Raw genomic sequence first — 20,920 nt, 5'->3', positions numbered from 1 at the left:
ACCCAGCACCAGAAGGTGGTGAACAGTTTCTACTGCTTAAACCACAGTCAGTAAACGAGCCTATTAAGCCCATTCGGACAACATGGGAGAAAGAACCCCTGCTGTAGCACCCAGTTGACGACAGCGGCTGTTCTGGTGAACACCAGGCCACCAGCTTTGCTCCCACACAGCTTGACCCTCCCCTTCCTGACATCCCCCAGTGTAGTGAAGCTCCGTGAGGAAACATTTCAGGAGTTGACTTTTTACTTCTCTGCTGCCTTCTCTTTAATAACATCAGAGCTCAGATTGGCTGCCCCCTGGAATTCCACAAATTCACAGAAGTCTCTCCCTGGGTATTGTTCTTACCTCCATGGAGGAAGGAAGAGCCAGAGAATGCATCAGTGGGGTTGGAACCCACACTCTCCCTGAGCCTGGCCCAACTTCAGGAGGAGTGAATCGGCTGGGAGGAATTACATCTCTGACACAGAGAAATGTACCGAATTGCCTAGAGTTTTAAATCCAGGTGGTCTCCATGTCCTAGAGCCCAGTTTCTTTTGAGACTGTCCATGGAAAATGTCCCCCCAGAAAAGAAAAGTGCACCCACTCGATGGTCACCGTGCAGTGACACAGGATGGGACAGTGTATGCCAGATGTCCGCAGTACAACTGCCCCTCCCTGTGTGGTCCCCACCATCAGCCCCTCCTCATCAGCCCTGTGGTTTCAGAGGTTGGCAGAGGTCCCCTGCGCCCTGTGGGAGAGAAGCCACAGGATGGAGATGGAGAAGGTGAGAGGCTGGGCAGTCGAGGTGTGGCTTTGCAGGTTCTGGGACATCTGAATTTCTAAGATGTTTTCGTATCCCTTGTCTGGTTCATCCTTTCAGCAGTGTGTGATGGGGTAGGGCTGGTGCTGCTGACCCTGATGGTAGATGAGAAGCCGAGGCCACAGAGGGTAATACAGTGTGGAGGTGACCACCCTGGCCCCTGCCATTCCCAGGCGCTAGCAGTGTGGACATGAGCACCATCATTCCTGCTTGAAATGGCAGTCAGTGTTGAGGGTTAAATTAGATAATATGCATTGTGCTTGGCTTGTCTCCTGGAAGGGAGCCCTCAGTGAAGGGAAGCTATTGTTGCTGTTACCAAAGGAAGAGTTGTTACTGTAGTTGCTGGACCCAGAAGACTTCAACGCTCAACATCCTGTAATTTCTAAGTGTGCCTGGTACTTGAGATTCCAAGTCTCTAGTGTGCAGAAGTGATGACTGTGGTCTCTGTTCAATTAGAAGAATGAGGATACTGTGTTATATCCAGTGTGATGCGGATACATATCTGTGTATTCATTCATTCATCCTGTTGAGTGATGTCTGCTCACGCCAGGCCCTGTTCGGAGTGCAGAACACAACAGACAGAAGTCCAGGCCAGCTCTCCTGGAGCTTCCATCCAAGTAGAGGGATGAGATGGATGGTGTGTAAGTGAATAAATAATAAAGTGATTCCACATACTGCTAAGTGCAAGACATAAAACAAGACAAGCTGAGGGCATTTCAGTGGGGGCAGCCTTATAGCTTGAGTGGTCAGGAAGGGTCTCTAAGGACAGGACATTTGAGCTGATACCTGAATGATGAAAAAGCCAGGTTCCAGGCAGAAAGGGGAGCAAGAGAAGAGGCCCTGAGGTTGGGTTTCCAATGAGGAAGAAAGACGGACCTGCGTGCCTGTGGCATTGATGAGTGATGGGAATCCAGGAACCTGAGCTGGGGGTGCAGGAGGCGGGGAGGTATTTCTGAACATGCTACATCTACCCAGGTTCTGCGTTCAGGCTCAGCATCTACCTCCTTTAGGGGGCTTCTTCAAGTCTGGATTCTGGATCCCACCCAGACTCCTGCATCAGAGTCTCCAAAGGGGTCTCCTGGGGGCTCCTCTGTGCTGCAGGCTTCGGAGCCGCTGATGGAGAGCCCTGCCTCCAGGTGCCACCCCTACTCTTGGGCTGTGAGCTCTTGGTGAAACCTGCTCACCTGGAGCCATGCTTTCCTTCAGGTGGTGTTGATCAATGCCATCAAAGATGTGGCCAAGGCCCTTTCAGATCTCATCGGTGCTACCAAGGGAGCTGCTAGCAAGCCCGCCGACGACCCCTCCATGTACCAACTCAAGGGGGCCGCCAAGGTAGAGTGGAGCCCCAGCTAGGGGCAGGGTGCTCAGCCGGGGAAGGGGAGGTGCGGGAGGGAGAGGTGCATACTCATACTCATGCACTGAGCTCCTTTCTCACAAGAGAGGTGCCGTTGCTCATGGCATTGGATCCAGAACTAAAACCACCTGTCAGCCCTCAGCACACTCCCTGTTTTCTCTCGGCCTCTCCTCCCACGCAGGTGATGGTGACCAATGTCACCTCCCTCCTCAAGACTGTGAAGGCAGTGGAGGACGAGGCCACCCGGGGCACACGGGCACTTGAGGCCACTATCGAGTACATGAAGCAAGAGCTCACGGTAAGGAGCCACTGGTCATCTCCCTCAGTCCCCATGACCCACAACTGACCTCAGTGCACCTTCTCTGAGATTTTGAGCACAAAGAGCCTTTACCTGGTGCACCTGAGCTAGGGAGGCCCACCTTCAAGATTGGCTAGGATCTGCTTGTTGTTGTAGTTAAATGAATTGAAATGTATCATTTATGATTATTTGAGTTTAATTCCACTAAGACTGCAGCATGAAACAAAAGCATTACAGAAGAGTCCTGGCAGAGGGAAAATTCAGTGTGGCTGTTTGCACTCGCCTTGGGTTTAAATGATGTGTACAGTGTGCAGCCACACACAGCCTCTCTTGATGCCTGTTGCCATCAGCAACAGCACACGCCACACACTGCTACACAGACGGATTTGGGAGTCTGCTTTTCGCTATTAGGAAAATCTCAATGCCTTTACCTGGGTCGCTGCCCTGTAAACCCAACTTCCTCTGTGTGAGGTGGCTGATCTCAGATGCTGACCCTGGATTCGCTCTTGCCTTGTTCCAGAGCCAAGCTGTCCTGGTGTTGCTGTGGTTATCTCCTATTCTTTTCATCCACGGATGTGTATTGACTCATCCTAATCCCTAGGAGTAGAAATAGGCTGAAAATGAGTAGTTTCAAACTGAGGTTTCTTCTTAATAGGAGATCTGATCACAGATTCAAATCCCCTTTTGGAAGTGGGTATGGTGGACCTATCTTTGTTTCCAGTTGTTCTGCATCCATAGAGGGTCACCTGCGAAGGCCACAAGCCCCCAAGGGCAGCAGAAGAGACCAGTGAATCTATTGGCTTGTGATGGTGAAGCCTCAGGTTCTCTTGTCCTGTTTTTAATGAATCCAGCCTTGATTGCTGTTCTTACTTCTCACACAAAGAAGAAACTAAAAAATATAGGCGGGAGTCCTCCCTTTGGCTCAATGGGTTAAGGACCCAAAGTAGTGTCCGTGAGGATGAGGGTTCGATCCCTGGCCTTGCTTAGTGGGTTAAAGGATCCGGCCTTGCCATGAGCTGTGGTGTAGATCACAGATGCAGCTTGGATCCAGTGTTGCTGTGGCTGTGGTGTAGGCCTGCAGCTGCAGCTCTGACTCAACCCTTAGCCGGGGAACTTCCATGTGCTACAGGTGCAGCCCGAAAAAGAGAAAAGAAAAAGAGAAATACAGGCGGTATCCTTAAGCACTGCTGCCTGGCACTCGCCTGCTTGCATGGGCTGGGGGTTTCTTACCAAATGTCTGGACATGTTCTGACAGGTATGGGTAGGCCTAATGGTGGCACTGGTAGAGATTTGAAATGTGTAGCTTTCCTAGGATATATGTGGTCAACCTAAGTATACCAATGTGGCTTAGAATTGATCCAGATTGTGCGTTTCTGTGGGCATAGGATGTTTCTAAAGGACCACATGCACTGAGACACACATTAGCATGGAGGGCCTTGTCCACGCTCCTTGTGCTGCAGCACTCAGGATGGTCCTGGTGGCCTGATTGCGGCTGTTCCGTTGTAGGGGGATAGTGATGTTTGATGCTGACTGGGTCCTCCCTGGCGCCTCAAGGACGACTTCCCCACTGAAACGTGGCTGCCCAGGGCTGAAGACAGAGCAGCCCTACCTGGTTTGGGAGTGCTATGTGCAGGGACAGCCATCACTCACAGCAGAGCCAAGGCAGTTGGGCCAGATGCAGAAACGGCTGACTTGAGTGGCAGGTGGAACTTTAAAGTGGGATTTTCACTTACCATGGTTAATTTATTGCAGCTTCTCTAAAGATGTGTGTGTGTGTGTTATTCAATAATTCAGTGTCACCGTGGCACACTCGACTTGAACGCCTCCACACAATTATGCGGTTATATTTGTAAGACAGGCTAAGAATAGAAGAAATTGAATGCTTCGTTTCCCCCAGCCCCACACCCTCTTAAAGAGAGAGAGCCGAGTTCAGAGCTGTGCATCCAGGTCAGTCCTGCCCTAGGAAGCAGCACCAGGCTATGGAATCTCTGGAAGCTCTGCCGAAGCACCAGCACAGATGAAACAGAACTGGAAGACAGCTACTCCCCTGGGGAGTTTATACTTACTGAGCGTCAGTCTCTGTGGGCGAATGGGTTAAATGCCGTAGGTCCTTCCCCACATTGTTCCCCTGAATGCTGAGTACAGGTGTGTGCGGCTTTTCCAAGCTGGGATCTTGAAAGCAAGAGTGATATTACTGTACTCAAATTAAATTTCTCATTTCCTGCCACTCGATGGTTTCTTCCCATAGCTGGCTCAGTTTTCAGACCCGTAGCCCGGTAAGAGAAGCGTATGTTCTTTTTGTCCTTCTCTTTCAGCTCTTCAATTTCTAACTTCCAGGTATTCCAGTCAAAAGAGGTACCTGAAAAGACATCGTCACCTGAAGAGTCGATCCGGATGACCAAAGGCATCACCATGGCAACAGCCAAAGCCGTGGCAGCTGGGAACTCGTGTCGACAGGAAGACGTGATCGCCACCGCCAATCTGAGCCGAAAGGCCGTGTCAGATATGCTGACGGCCTGCAAGGTAAGGGCTTTGGTGTGATTTGGAGTGGGAGGGTTGTGTTCCGATGTGGTTGAGCTGTTGGGTTCTGTGTAGAGAGGGGGAGGGCCTGGCCCCACGTGGAAGGGAGCAGCTCAGTACCTGAACCTCTGCATTAGAAAGCACACTGCAGGCAGGTGTGCCTGTCAGCTCATGGGAAGCAACTCCCTGGGGGGCAGTTTTGGGGTTAAGAGGGCACGGAGTTGGCCTGCTGACTTACCCTCCCACTGTACCTCCCAGCATCTCTGGAATAGGCAGGAAGCCTTCCTCCAGGGGCTGTGGTGGGGGCGGCCCTGGCAGTGGTAAGGAGGAACTGTGGCATTTTGCTCCAGGCCCTCCAAAGGAGAACCACACCCCTGCTAGCCTGCACCCTTGTCCACCTCCATAGGTCAGCGTTCTGTACAAGGGGGCTGAGCGAGTGAGTCAGAGGAACAAAACAGAATATCTGGGAGCTGTCTTTTTCAAGTTCTTCTAATCTTTGGGGAGTCAGTGGGAGCAGCTACCCTGAGCCGGTGCTCAGGAAGAGAGCTGGGGAGACCTGAGTTTGATGACCTTCACTTATTTTTTAATAATTAAGCCCTAAGAGTACCCCCAGCCCCCCGTCTCCCCTGAGCAGCCCCACTCTAGGCTTTGCCCCTTCTAGGGACAGCCGTGTCCCTGGGACCCTGGCCTCTCCTCAGTGATGGATGGATGACCCCTTGCCCTGTGATTAGGTGTTGCTGTATCAAGAAGAGGAAAAGCAGCTGGTGAGCTTGAGGTCCTCAGGAACAAGGCCCTCCTTTGTGGGGGAATGAGTTGTGGGGAAAGCTATGCAAGGTCCAATGATGGCTTCTCTGTTCCTCAGCAGGAGTAAGACAGGCTGGCTGCTGTTGGGTAGAGGGACGGTGAGGCAGCCAGGCTAAAGGGATGGGTGTGCAAAGGTTTGGTGGGAAATAGCACCGCATTTCTTGTTTTTCCATGTGTGGTAGAGGGTAGAGTGTGGGGAATAACAGTCAGCAGGGAGGAGAAGAGGGTGGCAAGAAGGCAGTGCCACTGTCATGAGGACCTTGTGGTGCTGGGCCAGGGAGTTTAGACTCACCCGAGGCCACAGTATAGTTTTGATGTACTCAATGGAATCCACCCCTGCAGAGGTGATAACTCGCAAAGGGGTTACAGCCTCAATCAGAACGGTATTTACCCAGCAAGATATGGCCTGAATGCCATCCTGGTGTAACTGCAGGGCACCTCGGGGTTTGGGACAGGCTGGTCTGTGTATTCTGTCACTAGATCCTAGATGGGAAAGGTTTTGGGAATTCTCCTAATTTGGCGGATGATGAAACAGGCTTAGAGAGATGAGGTGGTGAGACCAAGGTCACAGAGCTATTTACAATCAGAACCAGACCTGAAAGTATGTCTTCTGAGTTCAGGGCCAGTGTCTTTCAGCTGCCTGTGGCCTCCCAACCCTAGAGCTCACGGTCACTGTGATTGATGAGTGCATGTACTTTTATCTCCATGTCATTGCACAAAAGGGGGAAATGGAACAGACTAAGATGGAAATGGAAGGCAGCTCCAATTTTCAGGTCTCTTTCTTTACAACACTCCCTTGTTTTCAGGGAAGGAGGTTAAGGGTTAGAGTATGGGTGCCATGGCCCAGCCTGAATCAGGCCATCCTGATTTTACAGAACAAAAGAACAGCCAGAACTTCACACACTAACACCAGACTTGATGGCAGGTGTCACTACCGAGACCCAAGGGCTTCCTGACACTTATATTCCCTTTGTTCTCCTGTATTCCCCATGCCTTTGCAGAAAGGAAATGAGTCAGCTTACCAGAAAGGGGGTGCAATAAAAGTGTATAAAAAACCAGGGAGGCCGAGTGGTGGGTTAAGAAGGAGCCTTTCTGTGCCAAGCACGTGGCCATGTGGCCACAGGTGAGCAGCGCCCCTGGGGCAGAGCAGCCAGGAATGAGATGGAGGTGCAGCAGGACAGGTACGGACTCATAAGACAGGGAGGATTACACTGATTGCTCCAGTGGGGCACAGACTTCCCTAGACCCTAAGTTAATTCCACTATTCATTTCTGGTCTTACTTTCATGTGCATGTGTCTACATCAGATACAATTGAATATGTCCAGTTATAAGTAATGTTATATGACTATTTCTGTGTTACTGTAAGTCATTGTAACTGACTCTTTAATGACCACAAAATACTCTGTTAATGAGTATACTTTCTCCCTTACATCAGATATTTAGATTGTCAGCATTTTTTTGTTTTTTTTTAATCGTCAACTTGACTGCAGTGAACATCTTTGGGCATGTCTGTTTTTTCTCTGCTTTGGATAATATCCTTAGTCAAGACTCCCCCCAAAATTAGTGGGTCAAATGGTTTGCCATTCTAATTATTGCTAGATTGCCCTCCCAAAGGTTAAAGCCAGTGGCAGTGGCGGGCCAGCAGTCACCATCAGGCCCTGCATAGCTCTCGGTGAGGGTGCAGTTATCTACTGCAGGTGACATTGAGGAATGCCCCAGCCCTTGTCTTCCCCACGTGGTCTCATCACACCAGACATAGGCTCTGTTCTCACACTGGGAGACACAAGGGAGCAAGACTGATTAAAACATAGGAGCAGTTAAAGGCATGGCCCCATTACTCAGCTGAGTAAAACCAGGCTCATAAATGACAGATGCTGGCCACTCAAGTCAGCCCCACTCCTTCTAGGTTGCATTGGGATGCGGGGTGGGAAGAGATAAAGGGAGGTGTTCCCAGGTGCTTTGCTCAGTGGCCCCCAGTCCCAGGGAGAGGGACCAACTGGAAGGAGCACAGCAGCAGATCACTCTTCCTTCCCCTTCTGCCTTGACTTTTATCCTAATGTGTGATTTGTGTTTGTCTCCGTTTGTGATTTCTTTGCACCTTTCTGTTTTTTGTATTCTTGTAAGCCCCCTCCAGTTCTTTCCAGAGTGGGGTTGTAGGAGGAGGAAAGACAAAATGGGGAAGGTTGTCAGACTAAGCAAAGAAAAAACAGGCTACCCCAGATGGAGACTACAGGTTTTCATTGTCCATTCGAATTTCAAATGTAACTGGATGTTCTGTAGTTCATTGGCAGTCCCGTGACTGGGCGTGCCAGCTCAAGTGATAGGTCATGAAATGACTCAAGTCAGCAGATCACAAGTACAGGAAAAAAGGGCCAGATGCTGTGTTAACATATGTCCTCATTTGCTTATCTTGACATGTATCATGTGAGATGAGTTATTTGGGGCACCTCTTAGGATACCGGGAAGCTCGCTGTCTGTAGGTTCCCAGGAGCCAGTGGGTCCAGTTGGGAGACTTACTGCAGTGTGGTCAGGCAGGGAGCAGGGACCTGTGAACAGAGAGGGGTCTTTGGGACACTTTGTATTGCTAGAGAGAGGCAGGCAGAGGCTGGGACAGTACACCTCCTGCTGTAAGCCCTGGATTTTTTAGTGCATGTGGAATTTCTTACCTTTCCATGAAAGATAGGGAGGGAGGAGGCGCAATGAGAAAGGAAGGAAAGAGGGGCCAGATTTACTTGCTTCTGTCTGGCCCCTGGGCACCAGAAACAGCAAGACACAAAGTGTCGTTGGAGATCCTGCAGTGGAGACAGGTGGGAGGTCACAGGAGAACGTGAGGGAGGACCCCTCCTCTGTCCAGGGAGGCAGGGAAGGCTTCTCAGAGAGGTCACTCAAGGTAAGGCAGAAGGAGTTCCAGAATCCAGGTCTCCTGCCTCTGGGTCCCTGGCTGCACAGCCCTGCTGGACAGGTGACCTCCCCCCACCGCCCAGCCGCCTAATCCACTTGCCACCTGGTTCTTCCCATTTTAAGATGTCGACATTCTTTTCTCTCTCCAGCAAGCATCGTATCACCCTGATGTCAGCGAGGAGGTGCGCAGCAGAGCCTTGCGGTACGGGACAGAGTGCACCCTCGGCTACCTAGACCTTCTGGAGCACGTCTTGGTGGTGAGAAAGGGCATGGGCTGGGCTGGAGCTGGGGAAGAGCTGATCCGGGTGCAGAGCGTCTCTTCCTCAGGAAAGCCTCTCTTAGAACATTGCACAGGTTCCACTTGCAAGGCTGGGACTAGATTGAGCCAAACAGCCTCTGGCATCGATGGTACTGCTCCAGCACATGAGATCCAAGTAGCCTGGAGGGAGGTGCACTTCGAATCCAGGAGAGTCTGGCTCTCACATTGCACCAAAGAGGCAAGACTAGCAGGGAAGAGAGGTGGGTAGGAAGAGTGGGAGGCCAAGCAGGTGGTCACCACTGAAAAAGGGCCAGGAGGTCTTGCTAGGAAGAACCCCGGTCTACCCCGCAAGGACCAGGAAGGCTCCTGAAAGAGCCACATCAGCCTCTGTGACAAGTTAGAAGCATCACCAGTGCTGCAGGAAACCTACTGGCCTCTCATGACATCCTCCAGTGCTCAAGCAAGTGGTTTAAATCCTGGTGAGAATGACACTTCCTTTCCTTTGATGGCTTCCCACCAGCCTGTTGTACCCACGAGGAGCTGGGTTAAGAAGGCTGGAATGGAAGGCACACCCAGGAGCTCTGGCTGAGCTCACATTTGCTGTGTGCTTCATTGCAATCCTCTTGAAAGATGTAGGTCCTGGCTGAGGGGAGGTGCAGGGTTCTGGCAACATCGCCCGCATAGCTTCCTAAGTGGGATTCTCCCCCACACCCGTTTCTCCTTGTCTCTCTGTCATGCTTTCATTTTCGTCTTGTTTATTTGATGCTGGAATCCTCCTATTGCTTATGTGAGGGGTCCTCTCTTCACCCCTTTCCTTCAGTTCCATGTCTTAGTTAAACCATATGTCCCCCTGACACCCTGCCTGCACCTGTGCTGTGTTGACTATTGACCCATTGTCTGTAGGTCCAGACCTCTGCGCACCTGTGCTCTTGATGAGCCATTCAGTGAGAATGTCACTGCGTAGGGGATCACTGGCAGCAGCATCTGTGCCACATCCACAAAGCTGGATGGAAATGTGCGTGGAGAGGAGCAGAGAAAAGATAGGAGGCGCCCTGGTAGATGCAGAGCCTGACTCCCAGACACTAGGAAAGGGTGAAAGGTGGCTTGAGGTCAAGGAGACCCCACAAAGGTTCTCTTTGCCTTGTCCCCTGGGGGAAACTTCTCAAGACCAGTGCTGGCCCCTGCCCTTCCTCACAGGTCAGAAACTCCTCTCCTCAGTTTGAGCTGCCTTTGTATAGAGAAGGGAAACCAGAGACCTTCACTCTGCTGAATGCCTTCTGGGCTGCTGCCCCCTTTCCATCCAGCCTCATGGATTTGGTAGAGACGCTGCTGCCAGTGGTCCCCTATTCAGTGACATTCTCACTGAATGGCTCACCAAGAGCACAGGTGCACATCAGCCCTAGTGATCATCAGTGGATTCTTCAGAAGCAAGAAGAAGGGCACATATTGTAGGGGGATACCACCTCACGTGTGGTTCGGGAGGCTTATTGTGGGGCCAGAGATTGGCAGTAGGGGGAGGGGTCACGCCCTTCTTCTCCTGGACCCAGCCAGCGATTTCACTTCACAGCCAGGGGTGTTTCCCTGACTCATTTCTGTCACGAGTATTTACCTGGTATCTTCCTGGTATTTACCAAAGAAACAGACTCAGAAACCTAGGGTGTTTACCAACCTCATTTGGTCAATTATGTGGTGGTTGATGTGTCTGTTAAAAGCCTGCCACCTGAAATTTTTTTCATCTTTCTGTATAGCTATTGTCACTGTAACCCATAATTATGATAGAAATATAAACCTCCTGTTTCTCCATAGTTGTTTTGAGGTTTAGGGTGTGAAGGACACTGGTGCTAAAATGAAAGCCTTAATAGGAAGAAAAACTAAGTGACATTAAAACTTTTACTCAACATACAAAATTTGTCTCATCTTTTGCAAGAAGCACACTTTGCCTTCTCATGGTGACCACTGCTCATGGTTCTGATGTCCAAGGAAGCAAGCATGAAATTGTATCTTGTATTTATCCATATATTTATTTAGAGACCTCCACATACTCTTTGAAGGGTATTTTCCAATAAAAATACCACTTGAGATGACTGTGAGCTGTGACTGTTAGGACGGAGCCGATAAGAGACTCAACAAGAAATGAGGGACATGGAGATGCATGAACGTGGATACTCATGTTCACCTCTGAGGGAACCTAGACAATGAAAACCAAGTGGCCAGTGTAAAGAGGACCTCAGATTTATGTGGAAATTACCTTTAGGGGAGATGAAAAGAGTACTAAGATTGGAGGATGATGATTTAAAAAGCAAATAAAAAATAGTAAAGATTTACACACATACACATACACATACACACACACCCCCTGTGCCCCACACCCTATCCTGCCCTCCTCCTCAGTCACTGGTCTTTGCGAGAGTACATGTCATCAGATGACCGCAGTATTGCCCTCCTGGAGAGAAAGTCAACCTGCAGTGAAACTCTAACAGGAGCGCTTAGGACGGTCCTCCTGGATCATTGTAAAGCTGACTTCTTGTCTTATTTGACCAAAGAGAATTAGTAGGATTTCTGAAAGCCGATGAAAGGCCAGATAATTGTATAATTTTTATAAAAGGGAAAAGAGAAAAATAGAAATTACGGTCTGGAGAAAGTGTCTGCAATTTAAGCGAATAAACTGAGGTCACTTTCAGGTGGTACGAGGAGGTTTAGCCATGTTTAGTGGCTGCTTTTCTTAAATTTAGACACGTGAAAATGCAGGAAAATTATGCTCCTTTAGCCTCGCTCAGTTCAAATATTCTAGAGCCAAGGGTTCTTCACCTTTTTTGGCTGGTTCGTATATTTTAGTTTTACTTTAAAAAAAAAATTTTACAAATCAGTAAACCATATCAACATTCTTGTATCTACCATCTATAATTAATTTTGTTAATTAATGTTTTGTCCTATTTGGTACGTACCTTATTTTTTAAAGAAATGTATCAATAATAATTAATTTTGTATCCTTTACTGCTTCTATTCTCCATTTTTCTTTTACCTATTATGAATCCTTAGCTTTTGTGGATCCTGGGCCCTCTTGAGCTGAAAGCCCAGCACATTTCCTGCCCCCTCCCGAGAAACATCAGCACATAAATGAGAAATGTCCCTTAAACTTTTAAGAGAGGTTCCAAATGCCTGGCTAGATCCTTGTGGAATTTGGAGACTCCAGTTTGGGGAAACCCCCCTGGGGGATTTCTTCCTTCCTTCTTTTCTTGTCTTGTCTTTTCTTTTCTTTCCTTCCTTCCTAACTTCCTTCCTTCCTTCCTTCCTTCCTTCCTTCCTTCCTTCCTTTTCTCTCTCTCTCCCTCCCTTTCTCTCTGTTTTCCTTTCTTTCTAGAATCTAGTTAGCAGTCAGCAAACAATGGGGTCTCATTTAGACAGAGCCCTGTCCTTTCTGCCCTGGGAGCTGGTTTTGAGGCTTTGAACTTGGGCGTGCCCATTTGAGCCGCGTTGGCCTTCTGCATTTGCTATTGGCTGGTTTGTCATGAAGGATTTGTACTGCAGGGCAAGAGGCAGCCACTTGTGCAGCAACCACAGTTCAACATTGCTGCCTACCCACAATATGATATCTTTGACAGGGTTGAAATTACCCTCGCTTCCAATAGCAGCACTTTAATTGGGTTCCGTCTGTTACCTGCTATTAGAAATCATGTTGACTTAATTGCAGAATAAAAATAGAACTCCTTTTCTCCTGCCTTATCTAAATAGTGTGCTTGACTGTGGGCTGTTCCTTTTCTGAGAGCCAGAGTATATACAGAAGCGGTTTTCTCACTCCATCAAGGCTCTGATTTTAAAGCCAGAAGTCCTTTACCACTTCAATCCACTCTGATGATTTAAGTGAATCTCCCCACCACACCCTTCACTTTTGTTTCAGCTTTGTTGAGGCATAACTAACACACAGTAAACACATATTTAAAGTATACAACTTGAGTATCAGTATCTAAATTCATCTGTGAAAGCATCACCACAATCAAAATAATGAATGTATCCGTTACTCCTCAAAATTTGCAGGCAATCACTGATGTGTTTTTTGTTGTTATAGATTTGTTTGCATTTTCTAGACTTTTATATAAAAGGAATCATCTCGTGTGTACTCGCTGGCTTTTTCCACTCAGCATCACTATTTTCAATTCTATCCACACTGTTCTGTGTACCAATAATTTGTCCCCTTTTATTGCTAAGTAGTAGTCCATCGTAGGGATATGTCATAATTATTCATCTCTTCACCTGTTGATGGACATTTGGTTTGTTTCCAGGTTTGACTGTTACACATAAAAGCTGCAAGGTCTTTCTGCTTATCTGTGTTCATTTCACTTGGATAAATACTTAGAAGTAGAATACTTATATTATAGGGTAGGTATAGTTTTAACTTCTTAGGGAACTATAAAATTCTTCTTTAAAGTGGTTATTTTCATCAGCAGTATATGAGAGTTCCAATTTCTCCATGTCCTTGTGAGCACTTAGAATGCTTAGTCTGGGGAGTTCCCACTGTGGTGCAGTGGGTTAATGATCCAGCTTGTCTCTTTGGAGGCACTGGTTTGATCCCTCGCCTGGCTTAGGGGGTTAAGGATCCAGCATTGCTGCAGCTGTGGCATAGGCCACAGCTCTGGCTTGGATTCGATCCCTGGCCTAAAGGAACTTCCAGATGCCAAGGAAGAAAAAAAAAAGAATGGTTAGTCTTTTTAATTTTAGCCATTCTAGTGGGTATGTGGTAGTATTTTGTTGTGGTTTTAATTTACAACCTTGAGTATTTTTTATGTTCTTGTTGGCTTCTGTGTGTCTTACACGAAGTGTCTATTCAGATCTTTTGCACATTTTGACTGGGTTTTTGTCTTGTTATTGAAGTTATAGAGTTCTTTATGTTTTCTAGATGTGAGTTCTTTGTTATGTTGATAAAAAATAATAGTCAATCTAAAAAATGAAAAATTTTATTTGATCCAACCTGAGAATTATAACCTGGGAGACTGTGTCTCTAAGAACCCTTACAACTGTTTTGAAGAGATAAGGTGAGGAGTTTGTCTCTATGTGATTTTGTCCAAGGGGGTTTGTGCAACTGAGCACAAATCTCGGGAGAAGGTTGCTGCTTGTCACGAGGCACAGGCCTCTCAGTTAATGGTTTTAGTGCTTTTCTAAGTATGGGGAGATGCCTGAATCCAGGCTCCTTTTTTAAAAAACCTCCTGAAAATATCTAATTCTCTGAGGGCCAGTTCTCTCAGTTTTCCCAGGGTGCAGAATCCCTCATCTTGATCTTTGCCCTGAATTTCGTTCAGGGTGTTTTGTAGGGCAGGGCAGTGACGACAGTGGGTAATGAGTGATTCTTAAAGAACTGGATCGTGGGCAACACCCTTTATTTTACAACCCCTTCCCTTTTAGTGCTAATTTCTACCAAGCTTTAGAGGGCATTTTATGACCAATTCCATCCACGACACTAGGACTGCTTGTTCTCACATCAGACGAGGGTTTTGTTAAGAGGCCACTCAGTGTGCTACTACTGGACTAGCCCTGTTAACGCAGCCCAAGACCTGTCTTATTAGTCTGTTATGGTCCCGGAAACGGTTCCCTCTTGTTGTTTCTTCCCATATCTAGAGTTACGTGTTCCAGGGCAAAGATCAACATGAGGGACTCTGTGCTCTGGGAAAATTGACAGAACTGGCCCTCAGAGAATTATATATTTTCAGGAGGTTTTAAAAAAGGGTTTCCATTGATCTCATGGAACTGTTTATTTGGCCCATCGTTTCAAGTCACCTAATTAATTTATCTGGGGCTCAATCACACATTTGATAAGTTAGGAGACAGTGATCTTGTAAAACAGGCAGAATACAGGTAATAGAGCTAGTGACATTAATAAGGGCGTAAGTGTTAAGCTAAGAATTTCCACTAGGTGATGCCCAGTATCTCCCCAGGTCCTCTGACCAGTCTGTTCTGCCTCAGTCGCTATCTTTAAGGGAAATCATGTATTGACATTGTACATAAAGTTCTCTAAAGATGTTTGTGTGTACAAGGCAAGTGGCGGGTCATCCTGACCCTTACAGGATTGAGAAAGGAATGTTATCTTCTAAAGAATTCCATGACTAACATTAGAAGGAGGAAAGCTGATCTTTATGGTTGAGCAGGTATTTCTGCTGTCGGGGAGATCTGGTTAATGCAGATGCACAGTGTACACTAGAGCGGACGGAAAAGGCCCAAGGGTAGAGAAAAGGTTTCATCTTTAAATTTTTATTTTCTTGCCTTAAAATGTGAATTTTTATCATCAGTCAGATATATTTTCTGCAAATAGTTTCTCTTAGGGTGTTGTTTTTTCTTTTTTCTTTTAATTAACTAATTAATTAATTTTTTTGTCTTTTTAGGGCCGCACCCGTGGCATATGGAGGTTCCTAGGCTAGGGGTCCAATTGGAGCTGTAGCCACCAGCCTATGCCAGAACCATAGCAATGCAGGATCTGAGCCACTTCTGCAGTCTACACCACAGCTCACGGCAACTCCGGATCCTTAACTCACTGAGTGAGGTCATGGATCGAACCCGCATCCTCAGGGATGCTCATCGGGTTCATTAACTGCGGAGCCACGACGGGAACTCCGGGTGCTGTATTTTCATAACAGTGTCTTGGGTGGAAGAGACAAATGTATATTAAAAAAAAGAAAGAGAATGACAGCAATGCAGAGAGTTGAGAAAACCCAGGGGAAAAAAGCGCAGCTAGAACTTGAATATGAAAGTAAAACTAAAATATATCTTACTTCTAAAAGAGTAAACATTAGGATGCACTGAATGTTTGTTTGCAAATTATTTTCTCAAATTATTTTCAGGATTATATTCCAGTCTGGAGGAGGAAAAATAATTTTCTCTCTACCCTTCTGAGTTCTTGCCTAAGACCCCAGGTAGTAAGACAGATTAATAAGAGAAAAACAAACAAAAGTTCATTCACATGGTACTTCATGGATAAATGGAAGATACCCAGAGGGAAAAATGAGCAATTCCCAAGGTGGCTTAAGCCACCCACTTAAATACCACCTTCAGGCAAAGAAAAGAAAGGTGTGGTAGAGGGAGGCTGGTTATGGGAGACGGTGAGGGAAAGCAGTTAACAAGGATAACATAAATCAGAGCCTTCTTCATTGATAAGATTGTCTTGTGAAGTTCCCATCATGGCTCAGCAGTTAATGATCCCTATTAGGATCCATGAGGTTGCGGGTTTGATCCCTGGCCTCGCTCAGTGGGTTAAGGATCTGGTGTTGCCATGAGCTGTGGTGTAGGTCACAGACTCAGATCCCAAGTTGCTATGGCTCTGAGTAGACTGGAGGCTACGGCACCAATTGGACCAAAAGACAAAAAGCAAAAAAAAAAAAAAAAAAGATTGTCTTGTTGTCTTGTGACTTTGAGTCAACCTTCTCTTCCTGGTACAGAGACAGCCTTACAAATGGTGATTTCTTTTATAAATGTAAATTTTCCTTTCGTAAGGGTAACTTCCTGTTTGCAGAGCATCCCCTGTATCTGCTCAAAACAGTCTATATGCCAAAGAAGCATGTTTTGGGGTGACTTACTCTGTTACCCTTTCCAGCTTCCTTGTTTGTCTTTCATTTACCTGCCTGGTTGGTCCTCTTCTTAACAAGCTTACTGAGATATGACTGGCATATGACAAATTTTACCCAGTTAAGGCATACAATTCATTGGTCTTCACTTGTGCGACTATCACTATAATAAAATTTTAGACCATTCTCATCACTCGCTTAGCAGTCATGCCTCATTCCCTTCACCCTCACCCCTAGCCCAAGGCAAACACTAATCTCTTTCTGCCTCTATGGATTGCCTGTTCTGGACATTTCATATAAACAGAGTTTTACAGCATGTGGGCTTTTTGATTGGCTTCTTTCACTTAGCGTAATGTTTTTAAGTTCTCGAGCATAAACTTGAGTTCATGCTTCTTAAAGTTTAAAGCATAATTTATGTGTTTTGTCCCCTGTTTAAGAAACTAAGATTACTAAGGATATTTTTTCTATACAGTTTTAATTCTTACATTCCATTTTATACTCCATTTCTAGTTTCATCTATTCATATGATATGGGAAAGGGTCAGGTTCATTTTCTTACATATGACTATCCAATTGTTCCAGCATCATTTTTTGAAAAAATTATCCTGTCCTCATAGAACTAAAGGTGGCTTAGAACCTTTAATGAAAATCAGTTGACCATATCTGTGAATCTAGCTCTGGGCTCTTCTGCTCCATGGATCTGTATGTGTGTGTAATAGCATCATGTCTGCAGCTTTATAATGACTCTTGATATCAGATATTCTAAGACATACAGCTTTGCTCTTTTTCAAAATGGTTTTAGCTGTTCTAGGTCCTTTTCATTTTGTATACATTTTTGGGGTATTTTTAGGGCCACCACCCACAGCATATGAAGGTTCCCAGGCTAGGGGTCAAATCGGAGCTACAGCTGCTGGCCTATGCCACAGCCACAGCAACACCAGATCCAAGCTGCGTCTGCGACCTACACCACAGCTCATGGCAACGCTGAATCCTTAACCCGCTGATTGAGGCCAGGGATCAAACCCACATCCTCATGGATCCTATTTGGGTTCGTTAACTGCTGAGCCATGACAGGAATTCCTATATACATTTTTGAATCATCTAAGTATCTTTTAAAAAAAAGCCTGTTGGGATTTTGACTGAGATTATGGGGAGATTTGAAAATAATTGCTATCTTAGTAGTTTTCTAATCCATGAAAATGGTGTATCTCTTCATTTATTTAGGTCTCCTTTAATATATTCAGCAACGTTTATAGTTTCTAGTTTTCGCATCTTGCATATCTGTTGTCAGATTTAACACTAGGTATTTCATGATTTTTTATGCTTTATATATGTTATTGCTTTTTAAAAAAATTCTCAATTATTTTACTTTTAATATATAGAAATATAATTGGTGTTTGTATATTGACCTTATGTCCTTTGCTAACCTCATTCTAGCTTTTTTTTATACAAATGCTTTAGAAATGTCTACATAGACATTCGTGTTATTTCTTATTTTTTATTATGATTGATTTACAATGTTGTGTCAGTTTCTGTGTATATATATGTAATCATACATATATATACACATTCTTTTTCTCACATTATCCTCCATCATGTCCCATCACAAGTGAATAGATACACAGTTCCCTGTGCTATACAGCAGGATCTCATTGCCCATCCACTCCAAATGCAAGAGTTTTCATCTTCTAGCCTCAGATTCCCATCATGTTATTTCTGAACAAAGACAGTTGACAATTTTACTTCTCCCTTTCCATCTGCATGCCATTTTTTTTTTCTTGTCTTATTGCACTGGCTAGGAACCATAGTATGATATTGATAGAAGCGTAAGGACAAATATCCTTACCTTATTCTTGGTCTGGGGGGAAAATATTCAGTCTTGCACCATTTACTTCGAGTCTCCCCCATCATATCTTTGACTCCTTGCTTGTTCATGTTTGTGTTGACCATTGTAGAAAAACTAAATAGCAAAATCTGTGGATTCCTTAGTTCTTTAGTCCCTGAGCCATAACCACTATTCACCTGGTGGCCTTACAACATGTATTGTTTGAGAGAAATATAGTACAAGCTTTTTACAGTTAAGTGGTGGCAAATGCCCACTTGATCTAGAGCAGTGGTTCATAACTCTGGCTGCATATGAGGACCACCTGGAGAACTTTTAAAAGTTCAGGCGCCCAGATCATACATCTGACTGATTCCATCAGTAGCCCAGGTTTATACAATCTTTTCACATTTCTATAACAAAAGGACTGTTGCGCTCGTTTAATAGATAAGTAAACTAACCCTTAGAAGACAAGTAACTGGACCATAGTTACTGAGGAACATTGATTCTAGAATCTACATTTAATTCAATTGCCTCCACACTGGCCATGTTAGAAAAATAAAAGTCACCTAACCCCTCCCCTCTCTCTACCTCTCCATGGTTCTAGTACATTTTTTGGAACTAGTTGAGGATGCCATCATATTAGAAATTGTCTTCATTAGTGTATTGGTCTGTTTTTTTGCTCATTCATTCATTTGTTCACTCATTCACAGGTTTGTACTGAGTTAATATCTACATGGTAATATGTGTAGCTAGGTCCTAGGGTAGGAGAATGAGAACAACAGAGCAGCTAAAATCATAGAATAGTAGCAAATAGAAAATTTTGAAGATCACCAGAGGAAGAAGGGTATAGATGCATGGGAAGTGATGCTGAAAAATCCTTGATTAATCAGTTCAAGCGTACAACTTACTGTCTTCTATGCACTGGTGTGTCTTGAGCTGGTCAAAGTGTAACCCCATTAACCTTTCCCAACCCCAGGGTTTTTTTTTTAACAAGGCTACTCTTAAAGTTCTCTCACAGGGTTGGGGTCCAAAAGACATCTTTCTCTCTCTCTCTTTCTTCCGCTGCACCCACAGCATGTGGAAGTTCCCAGGCGAGGGGTCTAATCAGAGCTACAGCCGCCAGCTTATGCCACAGCCACAGCAACACAGGATCCAAGCTGCATCTGCAACTGACACCACAGCTCATGGCAATGCCGGATCCTTAACCCACTGAGCGAGGCCAGGGATCAAACCCACACCCCCATGGATACTAGTTGGGTTCTTAACCCACTGAGCCACAATGGGAACTCTCCCAGAAGACATCTTTTCCAGACTCTTGAGAGAGAGTACAATACCTGGCCAGGTGAAAAGGGTATGGGACACCAAGAAGGGAATTAACATTTAATGAATGCCTGCCATGGTCCAGGTGTTTTGCAAGATCCTTCTCTGTTCCATTTGATTTTTATGCCAGTCCTGAGGAGTAGGCGTTATCCCAGTTTTACAGATGAGAAAACCGGTTCTGAGGGGTTCAGTCATTTGCCCAGTGCCGCAAACCAGGAATAGGTAAAGCCAGGTTTGTCTTTTGTCTTTTTAGGCCACACCTATGGCATATGGAGGTTCCCAGGCTAGGGGTCTAATCGGAGCTATTGCTGCTGGCCTATACCACAGCCACAGCAATGCCAGATCTGAGCCGCATTTGTGACCTACACCACAGCTCACAGCAATGCCAGATCCTTAACCCACTGAACAAGGCCAGGGATCGAACCCTCAACCTCATGGTTACTAGTTGGATTCACTCCTGCTGCGCCGCAGTGGGAACGCCAAAGCCAGGTTTGAAACACAGATTTGTCCAATACCAAAGCCATGCTTTGTTCCCTACTCAGAGGCTCCAAACTCGTCCTTAGAGAGACAGCCATCATGCTGTCCTCCTGAATGTTTTAGCATTTCTAAACCTCAAGATGACCCCTGTGAAGCATGGTAAAAGATGCAAAAAGACATGTTGGAAGAGGAATTTCAAGACTAGGGAGGAATAAGACAGTGTAAGGCAGGTGTAAGTCCATATGGTTGAGGATGGTGAGGAGCTCTCATTCCGTTTCTTAGTTCCATCCTTGAATGAATTTGAGAAGACATCAACTGGGGTGTCCTTTAATTTGGATGGAAGGACCTCCAGTATCTTTTTTTTGGTCTTTTTGCCTTTTCTAGGGCTACTCCTGCGGCATATGGAGGTTCCCAGGCTACGGGTCTCATCAGAGCTGAAGCTGCCGGCCTACGCCAGAGACACAGCAACTCGGGATCCAAGCCGCATCTTCGACCCACACCACAGCTCATGGCAGTGCCGGATCCTTAACGCACTGCGCGAGGCCAGGGATTGAACCCTCGACCTCACGGTTCCTAGTCTGATTCGTTAACCACTGAACCACGATGGGAACTCCCTCCAGTATCTTTTTTAACACCATAAAAAATGAAAAGCAAAAAACAAATTTAAAAAACTTTTAAACTACTTTTTAAAGAAGTAAAATCCTCAGGACTTCTCCCGGGAGAGCTTGTAGTCAAAACCCTGGAAATGGATTGTTCTTTCAGGAACAGCTCTCCTATGAGTTGGTAGTTGTTCTTGTGAGGATTTCATCCCCCATA

At 46.0% G+C, this 20,920-nt stretch overlaps 1 protein-coding gene across 5 annotated transcripts in view; it reads left to right on the top strand.

Annotated features, from left to right (window-relative positions):
• The window catches only part of TLN2 (talin 2), a 469,337-nt gene that overhangs the window by 426,616 nt on the left and 21,801 nt on the right, over positions 1 to 20,920 (top strand). For all 5 annotated transcript variants that reach the window (XR_007133078.1, XM_047766192.1, XM_047766194.1 and 2 more), the window contains 4 exons: positions 2,006 to 2,131; positions 2,335 to 2,451; positions 4,789 to 4,974; positions 8,827 to 8,934. Coding sequence is in view for 4 of the 5 variants with exons in the window: in XM_047766192.1 (XP_047622148.1) it covers positions 2,006 to 2,131; positions 2,335 to 2,451; positions 4,789 to 4,974; positions 8,827 to 8,934 (537 nt within the window). In the remaining variant the exon portion in view is untranslated. The remainder of the gene's footprint in view (positions 1 to 2,005; positions 2,132 to 2,334; positions 2,452 to 4,788; positions 4,975 to 8,826; positions 8,935 to 20,920) is intronic.

This window comes from Phacochoerus africanus, chromosome 2, assembly GCF_016906955.1.
Source record: "Phacochoerus africanus isolate WHEZ1 chromosome 2, ROS_Pafr_v1, whole genome shotgun sequence".
NCBI classification, from domain to species: Eukaryota; Metazoa; Chordata; class Mammalia; order Artiodactyla; family Suidae; genus Phacochoerus; species Phacochoerus africanus.
The sequence above is the reverse complement of the archived record's forward strand: the minus strand, read 5'-3'. Positions and strand labels throughout refer to the sequence as shown.